The sequence below is a fragment of the Doryrhamphus excisus genome, chromosome 14, assembly GCF_030265055.1.
Source record: "Doryrhamphus excisus isolate RoL2022-K1 chromosome 14, RoL_Dexc_1.0, whole genome shotgun sequence".
In the NCBI taxonomy this organism is placed as follows: domain Eukaryota; kingdom Metazoa; phylum Chordata; class Actinopteri; order Syngnathiformes; family Syngnathidae; genus Doryrhamphus; species Doryrhamphus excisus.
The window spans coordinates 14,197,369-14,210,000 of record NC_080479.1 but is presented as its reverse complement, the minus strand read 5'-3'; the positions used below and the strand labels follow the sequence as shown (position 1 = coordinate 14,210,000).

The following is a 12,632-nucleotide window of genomic DNA, read 5'->3' as shown; positions in this document are numbered from 1 at the left end:
CACTGGGACGGCAGTTTCCAAGGGAAACAGTCTCTCCCTTTTTAGCGGCTTTCCTTCATTTTCCATTAGTGCTAAACACAATCCCATCCCGTGTGCTGGGTGCAGCACGAGTGACTGACAGCTCAGTGATGCACTCAGCAGGGATGTTGGTAAGCTACAAGCTGTGGAAACATAACTTGCTTGTTTCCCCCCCCCCCCCCCCCCCTCTACCACCAAGTGTGGCAAGCACCGTGACTAATGTTTTCCTTGGTATGGGCACTTGTGAGCTGTGGAGCTGATTTCACAGACAGATGGGCTCTGTGGCACATGCCAGGACCGCAGCCTGAAAGCAAATAGTGGACACACCCGCCCTTTTCCTTCATTGTAATAGTTCCACTAAGTATTAACAAAGGGCCTTTTGTGCCTTTAAAAACTCCTCCCCGGTTTTAGGTGAAATTATTCTTTCATTCATTTTCTACCGCTTATCCTCACGAGGGTCGTCGGGGTGCTGGAGCGGGGCCAGAAAATCACAGGGCACATATAGACAAACAACCATTCACACTCACATTCATACCTATGGACAATTTGGAGTCGCCAATTAACCTAGCATGTTTTTGGGAGGAAACCGGAGTACCCGCAGAAAACCCACACATGCATGGGGAGAACATGCAAACTCCACACTGAGATGGCCGAGTGTGGAATTGAACCCAGGTCTCCTAGCTGTGAGGTCTGCACGCTAACCACACGACCGCCGTGCAGCCGTGAAATTATTCAGTCATTTATTTTCTACCGCTTTTTCCTCACGAGGGTCGCGGGGGGTGCTGGAGCCTATCTCAGCTGTCTTTGGGCGAGAGGCGGGGTACACCCTGGACTGGTCGCCAGCCAATCACAGGGCACATATAGACAAACAACCATTCACACTCACATTCATACCGATGGACAATTTGGAGTCACCAATTAACCTAGCATGTTTTTGGAATGTGGGAGGAAACCGGAGTACCCGGAGAAAACCCACACATGCACGGGGAGAACATGCAAACTTCACACAGGAAATGGCCGAGGGTGGAATCGAACTTGGGTCTTCTAGCTGTGAGCCGTGAAATTATTCAAATTTTCTAAAAGTAAAAAAAAAAAAAAAGTCAAGAGTTGGCCTGTCATGAAAACAAATTTAGCTGGTCGATAATTGCGCTACAAATTATCATTGATATCGGACAACATTTTTGAGACCTTTTTTCATTATTGTCATGGTGTAATCCACATTTCAACCACTAGATGGTACTCAAGCATACTGTACCTGTGTGAACCATATTAGCCAGCCACAGAGGTTGTATGTACTGTTGTTTAAAATGTATTCTAGTAAGCGACACTGTCTGAGAGCGCGCACAGCTTTGTATTGTTGAACTACACAACTACACAACTGCACTGCGCAAGCATCTATAGGTTTTTTTCCCAGTTGAGAAAAATGTCAGTGTTGGTTGTTGGTGTTCATTCTGTTGAAAAATATTTTCGTACTGGGTTTGGCATTTGCCTCAGAAACCATCGCTTCTGTGCCTTCATTCATGCTCGTGTTATCCTGTTATTAAATCACATGACATCAGGAAAGCTTTATTTTCAATTGAATAAGTCAAGTATCAAAAAAAAATCCACAAAAAAAGTTATACTCGTTTTTCTGTTAAAAAAAAATATTTTTGGGATTCCATGCCAACAAACTTTTGCTAATTTCTCTTCTTGGCAAATTCTTTCCTTCCTCCCCCCTCTTTACCAAAGTTACGGACACGGTGGATCTTTGCCAGTTGACCCTCTATCGTCTTCATAATGTCCACGTGGTCTGGGATGTGCACATAGCGGATATTTCTTCCAGTGATGAACAGGTCCTGCAGCTGAGTGAGGCTCCCCTTCCGGTCACGGTAAAGCACCTCCTCAAGTCGTATATTCATGAATGCGTCCACGTTGACCACTCTGCCCCGTGCTGTGCTCTCATTCCTCAGGTCCACCGTGGTCACTTCCCCCCGCAGGCCCTGCAGCAGCACCACCATGCTGTTCTCTGCGATGGTGCGCTCCCGGATGGAGTTGAAAGTGTCTGCTTGGGCTGACAGCGGGTCCTCAGTACTCTCTGAATCCATGGCCTCAGCAACACCTGCAAAGCCGCCTCAAGGTTAGCTACTTGCTCATTAATTCAGTACCTTTGGGACATGTAAACACTTCTTGGACAAACAAATGGGATCTTGTTTTAGTTGAGCCACACAAATATACACACAGGCACAGACCTGAATCATGTCAGCATCTTGAATGCAGCCTTATTTATTAGTGGTGTGTTATTTTGACTGCAAGCTACAACCACTGAAACATACTGTCCAAATTGTGCATTGGTATCTTTGAAAAGTCTGTGCTCTCCTGCCCGTGGGCGTATGTGTTGTATAATATATAGAAGTCTACCATCTTTAAAAAACTAATTTCAGCTTAGCATCCATATATGATTTTTATGAATTATTTGGTGGCGGTAAAACCAGCTGAAGTAAATGAAGGATAAAAGTAATGCAACGAAACTAAGAACATCAACAAACTATTATCAATATCGGCATAAAATTGTATATTTACCTGACTTAGCGGAATATTTACTCCATGTGTAGATAAACACAAAAAGCCTTCGCGGATCTCAATGGCGTGACTTGGCTGGCATTTCCGGGTAGGCGAATGAGAAACGTCACGTGATGACAGTGGTGCGAGTCACAAAATTTCACTCGAATGACACAACACCGCCCCCTGTCGGCTACTGGAATGATGATTTAAAAATAAAAGCAAAAATTACCATTGAAAGTAAAATATTTTATTAGATGTCTCGAAAAAATGATGTTAATTGCAATAAATGAAAACATCCATTATTATAGTATTCATAAAGTTGAAGTAAAGCAATCCAAGAATTAATTAATCTCTGTTGCCATTTTGAAAACCTGATCAAATAAAGTAAATACAGTAAAAGTAGCTTGTAGCTTGTCATCAAATAAAATGATAACTATATTCAGTATGCAAGAAAATATTAAGGAAAAAATACAAGTTATTGAAAATTCTGCCCATGAAGCTGAAGCAATAAACATGTCAGTGCAACTAACTGAAACCACACACAAGGGTCAAAGGTCATCCATCATGGCCAGCAAGTCGTCCCCTTTGTTGCTGCTCACGTTTTCAGGCACATCCTCTTCTTCTGCAAAAAGTCCGGCTATTTGAGCTAGCTGGGTTGCAGAATGTTCATCCTAAAAAAAAACCAAAAAAAAACAGAACACTAACATGACAAATCTGTAAATATGTGCATGACGGATAAAGAGTTCACCTGCAACGCTTGGATATTTAACACTCCCAAAGAATCTTCAGCTCCACCTGAAGCGCCACTGTTAATTAAACACCATGAATAAGGATTTAGCTAACATTATGACAAATACTATCAGACGCAGAAATAAACACTTACGCCTCGTCCTCTTGGATCGCAGCAAATAAATTAATCTGAAAGCCGCTTTCCGAAGTGGACACATTCTCAATTTCAACCTTGCCCATTAGGCGGGCCAGCAGATTGAGCTCCTCTTTAGCCAGCAGATTGGGAGTTGAGTTGTCTGTCTTAAGAAGCAGAAAGCAAGTGTCAAAAGAATAATGTGACATTAGCATATAAATACATTGACACTGTAGGTTTATACTGTTACTTTACTTGGACTGGGGGAGACTTGGATGATTCCTGTGCAAGGTTCACAGCGTACCTTCAAGTGGTCGATGATAAACACAGCAAGACAAGAGCGTTATATGATATTCATATGATATTTAGGTAAAAGTCAATTTAAAAGAGATGTAATACATGTTCATGCCAAGTCTGATGACTCTGTCTCCGTGCAGACCGAATGATCCCTCATTTGCGGGGATGCTGTAACTTCCCCCTGAAGGGAAGTGGCTCTGTTGCACTTTTCGTCCCTTATTGTCGAATATCCTACAGGAAAATGAAAATATTGTATAATATTGCAATATTCCACTACAGGAGATATGTCATGTTACATATATGGGTACAGCTAATATCGCAATATAGATTATAATTAATCAACTGTCACATCTGAAGTACATTTAGCTAAACGACAATCACTCACCTAATTACCCCAGGAATGTCCATCCCATAAGGCACTGGGCCTGACGTTGACAGCGCAAAGCGGCCATTAGGATTCTGGATTTGATTTTTGAGGAAAATAGAGACCTGGGCAAGATAACACAAATGACTAATAACACCATCTCACATTGACTAACTGTTGCATTAGCAAGGACTCACTCGAACATGCATGTCCTGCAAGAACGTGAGGAGCGTTTGTCGCAGAAGCTGGAATTCACCTGCTGTCATAGTGGAGTAGGCCTACAGAGAGATGGAAATTCAAGTCATACGGGTATTTTTGCCTCCCGGCCAGATTGTATTTACTTCACATATACCTCGATGAGCTTCCTGTGTGTCTCATCTACTTTGTTTACAATCATAGGGGTGTCTTTTACAAATTCCCTGATGGTGTCGATGTGATTGTATGTGATGAGCAGAAGGTCTTTAGGGCGTGGGCACAGGAACACTTGATACTTGAAGGCCATGATCATCAGCTCATAGAGCTATGTGAGATATAAAAAAACATACCCTTTAAAAAAGTTAATAATTTAAGGGGAAGTGTGATTAAATATGGTGTGCCGATGTATTTAAAAGCGATTATTCAATATTGTCCTTGTAGTTTTCAGTGTTACCTTTTCCATGCTGACTGCATTCAGCCTCATGATGGAGACGTGCGCCAAACGACCCAGAATGACTTTCATTGTCCTGTGTGAATACATCTCCTGTGGTTTCAGGAGTTCATCCATGAAGGAATTACTAAACATGGTCCCTACAATGTCGTTCATCACTGTCAAAGTAAGGAAGGGACATGGACAGAGTGGTTATAGTTTATATGTATTTCAAATTTGCATACAACAATAGGCTTCTAGTCTGTAGTAGTCGATTTACCAGCAGTCTAATAACCGTATTCTCCGGACTATAAGTTTCTCAGGAGTGTAGGTTCAAAAAAAAAAAAACATCATGAAGGGAACGTATATATATTGCCCAGGACCATAAGTAATCCGTTAAGCAAGTTCACCAAGCTCCCGATCTCATCCCATGTCATTGAATCCATAATTAAAACATGTTTAATTATAGATATTTTTAACATATAACTGACTATAAGTTGCAGGACCTGTCAGACTACGCAAAAAAAATATGACTTATAGTTTGGAAAATACGGTACAATATATATTCCGTTATAGGAATATAAGAATGCCTTATTGTGTCTGTACCTCTCTTTCTGTCATGTTCAGACCACAATCTTGTAGCTTTTCCAAATAAAGCAAACACAGAGAAAAATGTATAGTTTGTTGACAATGGAGGCTAACATGAATACAAAAGTTGTAAGTTACATTGGCAAACATCAAGTTATACCTTTTTCAGAGTTGTTCTTAGACGTGTTGTGAGCTTCCAGCCGTTGGTCCAGGATATAAAGCATCTCACCTCCAAGACTAATCAAAACTAGGGGAAGAGTTCTCATTGACATCCTGCAAAATTAACAGTAAGCTCACAGATCCTTAATTTATACAGACACAATCTTTGGAGATTTGGATTGTGCTGGTATTTTTGAAAACATGTTCTCTGTAGCTCATTGCAATAGTTCCCATGCTCTGAGGATACCTCTGCAGGGAACACTAAGATGCAACAGGTGGTCAGGAAGAGGATCAGCCGTGGTCACGCTCAAGCTCATTGGCCAGCAGGCAATGACGAGATATCCTGGCTATTGCCAACTGCTACACAGTGAGCCTGAAGTCACCTGGCACAAAGGCTAAAGCACTGTTATACATGTATTATAGATGTAAATTGGACCAGTCTACCTAATTAATTGTGTGATATGGGAATTTACTCACTAGTTTTACTGTATTACCCCTTCAATGTTGATAAGGATATAGGTTAACATGGTAGACATTGTGTGCACATACAGTATATAGTACTGTATGAATATTAGCTACCTTTTACTTGTTTGACTTATACTTCGATTCAGCGTAAATTTACCCATGAAACATCTAAATGCTAGTAATATATCCCACACTCTGTCCATAGTGTAGCGTACGTGTGTTAGACAGAGAAGACTACAGGTCCAACATAAATGACGTCATATAGGCGACAGAGCGGGAAGACGGGATAACTTCCGGGTAGGCTAGCAACTTCCAAATAAAGACACCTTACAAATAAACAAGATGGACTCACGCAGTGTATTTAATAACATGACAACGTATATCGACAGGTGTTGTTGTAAATGTAAATATTATATAGTACCCAATGGGACATACACATGTGTAGTTCTCTTTATTATCCCTAGAGAGCAGTATTTCGCAAGTAATGCTCCTTGAGAGCAGGCCATTAATTAAAAGGTTTGTTACTAGGGAGGACGCACCGACTCGGAAGGTGTCCATAGACGTCAAAGCGATTTACTGGCATAAAACTTTTCACGGGCATTCGAGTCAACTCAGTCTTCAGCAAAGAACGCAGTTATGGTGTTTGAGTTGGAAAAACGTGCTATCTTATGTGTGTTTGTCGTGACTTAATAAGGTAAGTCTGTCTTTCAACAATTTGAACTTGACGTGGAGGCAATGATTTTTCAAAGTGGCGCTAAAGGCGGAATGGCACCTTGTCAATCATTACAAGACATTTTTTCTTTAACGTAATGTTCACACAGTGTGCTTGTCTAATGTCACTGTGTGTGTGTTTTATTTCAAATATCCCACATAATGAAGTAGTGTTTCTTTCTTTCAGCTTCCCACATGAGTTGTTTTGTTGTAAGTCTTTGTAATAAAGTGAGGTGTGTATCAACAGAGGTTTATTGATGACTTTTAATAGGCACCAAGGTAGCCATTTTGTTAGGAGAATGTTTTTGGTTTGCTTTTGATATATGTAGATGATTTTTTCCCCAGGACTGTGGTAAAAGTAAATGTCCAGAATTTTGTTTCCTATTAGAATCTTATTATAGACCATTGTATACTAAAAACAACTCTGTGTCAACATAATAGGAGTAAAGTGCATTGTACTGAAAATAGGTGTTTCCCAAACAGGAGGAACAGGCTGCACCCAGGAAGTGAGGATGAACGTTCTCATTACAATAACACATCTGTGGACAGCAATCAGCGGCAAGACAGCAGTGTGAAGACTGAATTCCCCTGCATGGAGCTCATCCTGCCCCGCCTGTGACACGATGGAGACCACTGGATGTACGCGACCTCCAGATGAGCCGGACCCCCTTGAGGCCCATATGGACTTCTTCCATAAACTGGGATACTCCACAGCGCAGGTCACGGCTGTGCTGAAGAAGTTCGGCTCCAGCATAGACACTGATAAAGTTCTCGGCGAACTGGTTCAGATGAGAGCTGACTCTCTGGCCAAGCAGGGGCCCGTCACCACCATGTCTGTGCTGGTCACCAAAGGTGACACCCAGTATGCTGACCCTACCATCATGCTGCCGCTTGCTTCTCAGAGCAAAGAGGACAGCGATGATGAAGAAGCACTGAGAGATATTGTCATAGATGGGAGTAATGTGGCCATGAGGTGAGAAACTTACACATAAACATACTGTAGTACTCAAACAAACACTTATATTATCACATGTGTTGCTTACGGGTATATATGACTTCAAAAATAGGACTATTCCAACATGCCTTAAATTGGAGCATAAAGAAATATATGTCAATATACTGGGAAAAAAAACTATAAATGACATGTAGATGTAATGGAATGGCGATTTTGTGTGACCCTTCCCCCCCATTGGGTAGAGATGTATGCAGTTTACGTCTGTCGTGTTTGTGTGTGCTCCTGTGGTTCCTGCCAGGCATGTCTGTTCAGGCACGTTAGGGACGAGAAGGTGGAATATGCAAATCATTTACCAGGAGAAGAGCGAGTGAATGTAACCAGCCTGACTGCATTTTACTGTTTGAACGATGAGCACTTGCTTCCATTTTTGTGCTGACATTTGAAATGAATTTCTAAATTAAATTAAATTAATTACATTTAATTAATGTTAAATGAATAAAAAAACATGATCCAGACACTGGCAAGATCCAATAAACATAAAATGCTGTGACATGTCTAAACTATTGTTTATGTGTCCTCATATCATTTAGCCACGGGAACAAGGAAGTCTTCTCGTGCTTGGGTATCCAGTTGGCCGTGGACTTCTTCTTGAAGCGGGGCCACACCAACATCACTGTATTTGTTCCCTCGTGGAGGAAAGAGCAACCTAGGCCAGATGTTCCAATCTCAGGTAACCCCTCATAATCCCGTCAGTTGACTGATTTATGGATCAACATTTGCAATAAGAGTGCTCCAGAACTTTCCATCATCTCTCTTCAAAATGACTCTTCAATTCAATTTCATTTTATCTTCTAGCAGGAGAAACGAGGCTTTAAAAAAATGTTGCTTTTAAATTTCTTGTTTTGTTTTTTCATCCTAAAACTCAATCGGCATGCAGATCAGAAGATTCTCGAAGATCTGGAGAAGAAGAAGCACCTGACGTTCACGCCTTCGCGTCGCGTGGGAGGCAAGCGGGTGGTCTGCAACGACGACTTCTTCATCGTGAAAATGGCCTACGATGAAGATGGCGTCATCGTGTCCAACGACATGTACCGCGACCTTCAGGCCGACAAGCCCGAGTGGAAGCGTTTCATCGAGACGAGGCTGCTCATGTACTCCTTTGTTAATGACAAGTGAGTACATTTGATTGGTTTTTAGCATATTTCATGCACAAAGTGTATTTTTGTGTTGATTCGGTTTATTTTCTCAAATGCAGGTTCATGGTTCCTGATGATCCACTTGGCCGCTATGGTCCAAACCTGAAGAACTTCCTTCAGAGGTTTCCAAAGACGCAGAAAAAGCCTCCATGCCCTTACGGTGAGACGTTACTATTGGTAGTCCACAAGTTGACTATAGACGAAGAACTTGTTGGAGCAGTCGTGGAGCAAGAGAGATGCAAAATTTAATAAGCAAAGTGACGGCAAAAGGTAGGAACGCAACAAATTTGTTCTACCATCTGAAGCGTGCGAAGAGTTTAATTAAATGTTATCGTCATATAATGATACAACCTAAAAATATCATATACAGTATATCGCCCAACCCTTAAGAATACCATTGTTATTCTTCATGATGGTCGCCATGTTGGACGGAGAATGTAACTAATATTGATTTCTCCACGACTTACAATGTGTAACCTCACTTCGCTTTGTCTCCCAATGAATACTAATAATAATAGTGATAGTGAGTACATAACCATGAAACACAAAAATTCGGAATGGCGTAAAAAAAACAATATATATATTTATATTCATTCATTTTCTACCGCTTATCCTCACAAGGGTCACGGGGGTGCTGGAGCCTATCCCAGCTGTAGATATATAGGCTGCACGGCGGTCTAGTGGTTAGCGTGCAGACCTCACAGCTAGGAGACGCGGGTTATATATATATATATATATATATATATATATAATATATATATGCTCACCTCCACCCACTCCCGTGAACACATTACCCCGGTCCTTAAAAACCTCCACTGGCTTCCCGTCCCCCAACGTAGTCCTTCTCATCACCTACAAAGCTCTCCACAATCTGACCCCTCCATACCTCACAGACCTCCTCAGACTCCAACCTCCTGGCACTGCCCTGTAAGACCAAGCTCCGAACCTGGGGAGACAGAGCCTTCTCCATCGCTGCCCCCATCCTGTGGAAGTCTTTGCCCCATTCGCTCCGTGCTTGCCCCCGACCTTCCCACCTTCAAAAAACTACTCAAAACCTGTTTAAATCCGTTTTTAATGTCTAACTTTTTATACCTGACTGCTGCGCCCCACCCAGCTTTTAGCCTTGTCTTTACCTCTGAATGAATGTATGGATATTGTATTTTAATGCATCGTTTACTCAATTTTTTGTCTATTGTAAAGCGTCTTTGTGTACTACAAAAAAAGATTTATTATTATTATTATTAAATGTTCATAGCCACCATCCATAAATTGAACATACAACACAATCAAAGTTTGGTAATGGTCGGGTCCCCTCTTCTTTTTACAGGAAGGAAATGTACCTTTGGATTGAAATGTAAATTTCACCATCCTGAGCGGGCCAATCAGTCCCCTCGCTTGCTGGCCGATGCACTTCGAGAGAACACAAAGAATTTCTCCTCCATTGTTTCCAAATCATCAGACAGCAGTCCTGTTCCTAACCAGAGCTTCTTACTAGTAGAAGAAATGGCAAAGAAATTGACTGTGGGACTTGAGAAAGGATCCTTTAAGAAAGGCACCCACTGCTCGAGGCAGAAGGCCTCCTCGCCTAAAAAGGAGAAGGCCAGTCTGGGCTCTTCTGATCATTGCTCTCTGAAGCAGCTTGATTCTGGCATAGGTTCTATAGACGGCCAGTCAATGGAGGCACCTCCGTATGGAGCAACATCAGGAAGCTACCAGCCTGTGCAGGAGTTCTCTGAAAGAAGAGCGCCATGCCACTGTTGTCCTCATGGCCCCGCCTCTTGGAGATCGTTCCACCAGAGGCCAGTGCACCGCCACAGCTCTTGTGACATCCTGCATTCAGACTCACCTCATTACGCCAGCTATGGAGGCTACCCCGTTAGCAACACGGATCATTTCCAACATGGCCACCTGGAGCACATGTACTGGTCCGACCCAATCAGGCCTCATGCGCCCATCTGCCGTTTCCCATGCGAGCGCTCCCCGAGGGAGCCTTCTCGGAGTCAGGCATTGGACCCCAACTTGGAGGAGAGGAACATCATGCGTAAAAAGCTCCTCGCGATCTATAGCGCCCACTTGGTGGACGCCGCCATGGACATGTTTCCACACGTGGTGGACCCTCAGATGTTGGTTGCTGAGATAGTCATGATGCAGAGTCACAATAAGATGAGATAAGCTTGAGCTAATCAGAGCTTTGTGTATTATGTATTTGTCTTTATGTTTTATTAATGCTTTGGAACATGAAGCTATGTGTTTCCTCAGTGAGTACTACAGTTGATACAAATTGTATCCAAATACAGTTTTTTACACGTTTGTCAAACTTAAATGTTTAAGATCATCAAACAACTTTAAATATTAGTCAGTGACAACAGAATTGAACACACAGTGCAGTTTAAAATTGTACTGAAGTGCAGAAGAACTGGAGTCTGAGGCGGAGTGTCGAATTCGGGAGAAAACTGTATTTTTCTTGCAAACATTAACTTGCACTCTTCGCTACGTGAGACATGAAAGCCCCGTCTCGCAACCACAACAGGAAGAGGAAAAAACACCATCCCTTGCGCCCAACCCCTCCCCTATCGATCGTTCCAGGGTGAATTATGTCCGGGTAACCTACCACTACAGTACTTAATTAAGGGAGCAAAAAACCCAAACCCCCTAAACCTAATTACCGGTCGACCAACCCTTAGGAGCAGGGACTGAAATCAAACATTTGCAATCACTTGCAATGAGTCTCTTACAGCGCTATGGAGGAATTTTGGCCCACTCGTCTTTGCAGAATTGTTGCAATTCAGTCACAATGGAGGGATTTCTAGCATGAAGCGCCTTTTTAAGGTCATGCCACAGCATCTCAATAGGATTCAGGTCAGGACTTTGACTAGACTCCTAGACTAGACTAGACTAGACTTTGACTTTGCCACTCCAAAATCCAAAGCAGAAGTCATCCAGGTACTGAAGCAGCAAAACAGCCCCAGACCATCACACTACCACCACCATATTTTACTGTTGCTAAGAAGTTAAACTTTTGTCTTGTTATACTACAGAGTATTTTCCGAAAGGTCTTGGGGATCATTAAGATGTTTTATGACATAAATTGGGACTAGCCTTAATGTTAATTTTGTTCATCAGTGCAACTGTGCCATGCAGACCTTTATGTCAGCCTTAGTGTTAGAACCCCATTAGTATGTTGCAGAAGAGGAAAGAAAAAGCTTATCCTGCAGAAACGTGCAAGCAAATGATTAATTCTAAGTGTGATACGGGCACTTTTATTGCACACAGAGTGAATAGCCAGTACATCAGTGTCCCGCCTGGCAAGTACTGAGGGTGTCAGCCACAGCTTTAGTCACACCAAATGTTTGGCTTGGCCTGATGTATTCCTCAGATTCCTTTTTGAGCATAACGCAATGTCTGCACTGCCACTCACACAATATGCAAATCATTATGGAAGGAGGACCTGCATGTGCGCACAAGACATTCTGTTCCTGACAGAGTGATTGACTGTTTAAATGTGCTTCTATTCTTTTTCTGTGATTGTTTACATATGTTACTGAGATTCTTTTTTTTTTTTAAGTTATATTACATGACAAACCTGTTAGCCTGTTGAAGAGTAATTTAAAGCTTTATTGTGCTTAAATGTTTCCAGATACACATATATATATATTTTGCTTTTAGTTTAGACTGATATTATCTCATCATCAATAAAATTAAAGTTTGGAAACATGTTGGATTTGGAATTTTAGCCCTTTGTACGTCAGCAGCGTTTGTTAGTGACGCCCCCTGCTGGACTAATATGGAACATGTAGCTGCTCATAATGCTGTATGAACAATAATAATCATCTATTAACTATGTGAGACAT

At 42.0% G+C, this 12,632-nt stretch overlaps 3 protein-coding genes across 19 annotated transcripts in view; 1 reads left to right on the top strand and 2 right to left on the bottom strand.

Moving 5' to 3' along the window:
* zc3h12ab (zinc finger CCCH-type containing 12Ab) overlaps positions 1 to 12,632 on the top strand; it is a 22,856-nt gene extending 10,224 nt beyond the window's left edge. The window contains exons 4-12 of one of the 9 annotated variants that reach the window (XM_058046226.1): positions 1,747 to 2,134; positions 4,834 to 4,894; positions 5,465 to 5,582; positions 5,669 to 6,216; positions 7,114 to 7,603; positions 8,176 to 8,315; positions 8,523 to 8,757; positions 8,841 to 8,941; positions 10,109 to 12,632. In XM_058046226.1, the coding sequence (XP_057902209.1) occupies positions 7,254 to 7,603; positions 8,176 to 8,315; positions 8,523 to 8,757; positions 8,841 to 8,941; positions 10,109 to 10,953 (1,671 nt within the window). In that variant the 5' untranslated portion in view covers positions 1,747 to 2,134; positions 4,834 to 4,894; positions 5,465 to 5,582; positions 5,669 to 6,216; positions 7,114 to 7,253 and the 3' untranslated portion in view covers positions 10,954 to 12,632. The other 8 variants (XM_058046223.1, XM_058046230.1, XM_058046232.1 and 5 more) reach the window with 8 other exon arrangements.
* Positions 1,655 to 2,687, bottom strand: lsm10 (LSM10, U7 small nuclear RNA associated). The gene is made up of 2 exons (XM_058046251.1): positions 2,578 to 2,687; positions 1,655 to 2,116 (listed from the first exon to the last, which is right to left on the bottom strand). The coding sequence occupies exon 2, from the start codon at positions 2,100 to 2,102 to the stop codon at positions 1,695 to 1,697; it is 408 nt and encodes a 135-aa protein (XP_057902234.1). The 5' UTR covers positions 2,103 to 2,116; positions 2,578 to 2,687; the 3' UTR covers positions 1,655 to 1,694.
* Positions 2,820 to 6,167, bottom strand: oscp1a (organic solute carrier partner 1a). Of its 9 annotated transcripts, none has more exons than XM_058046237.1 (12): positions 5,702 to 6,167; positions 5,456 to 5,568; positions 5,314 to 5,349; positions 4,732 to 4,886; positions 4,435 to 4,602; positions 4,280 to 4,360; positions 4,104 to 4,207; positions 3,821 to 3,949; positions 3,677 to 3,725; positions 3,443 to 3,588; positions 3,308 to 3,365; positions 2,820 to 3,230 (listed from the first exon to the last, which is right to left on the bottom strand). In XM_058046237.1, the coding sequence occupies exons 2-12, from the start codon at positions 5,565 to 5,567 to the stop codon at positions 3,108 to 3,110; spliced, it is 1,161 nt and encodes a 386-aa protein (XP_057902220.1). In that variant the 5' UTR covers position 5,568; positions 5,702 to 6,167; the 3' UTR covers positions 2,820 to 3,107. The 9 variants fall into 9 exon arrangements, with proteins under 9 accessions (XP_057902220.1, XP_057902218.1, XP_057902219.1 ...); XM_058046235.1 differs by having other exon boundaries at positions 5,456 to 5,857; positions 5,932 to 6,167; XM_058046236.1 differs by having other exon boundaries at positions 5,456 to 5,849; positions 5,932 to 6,167.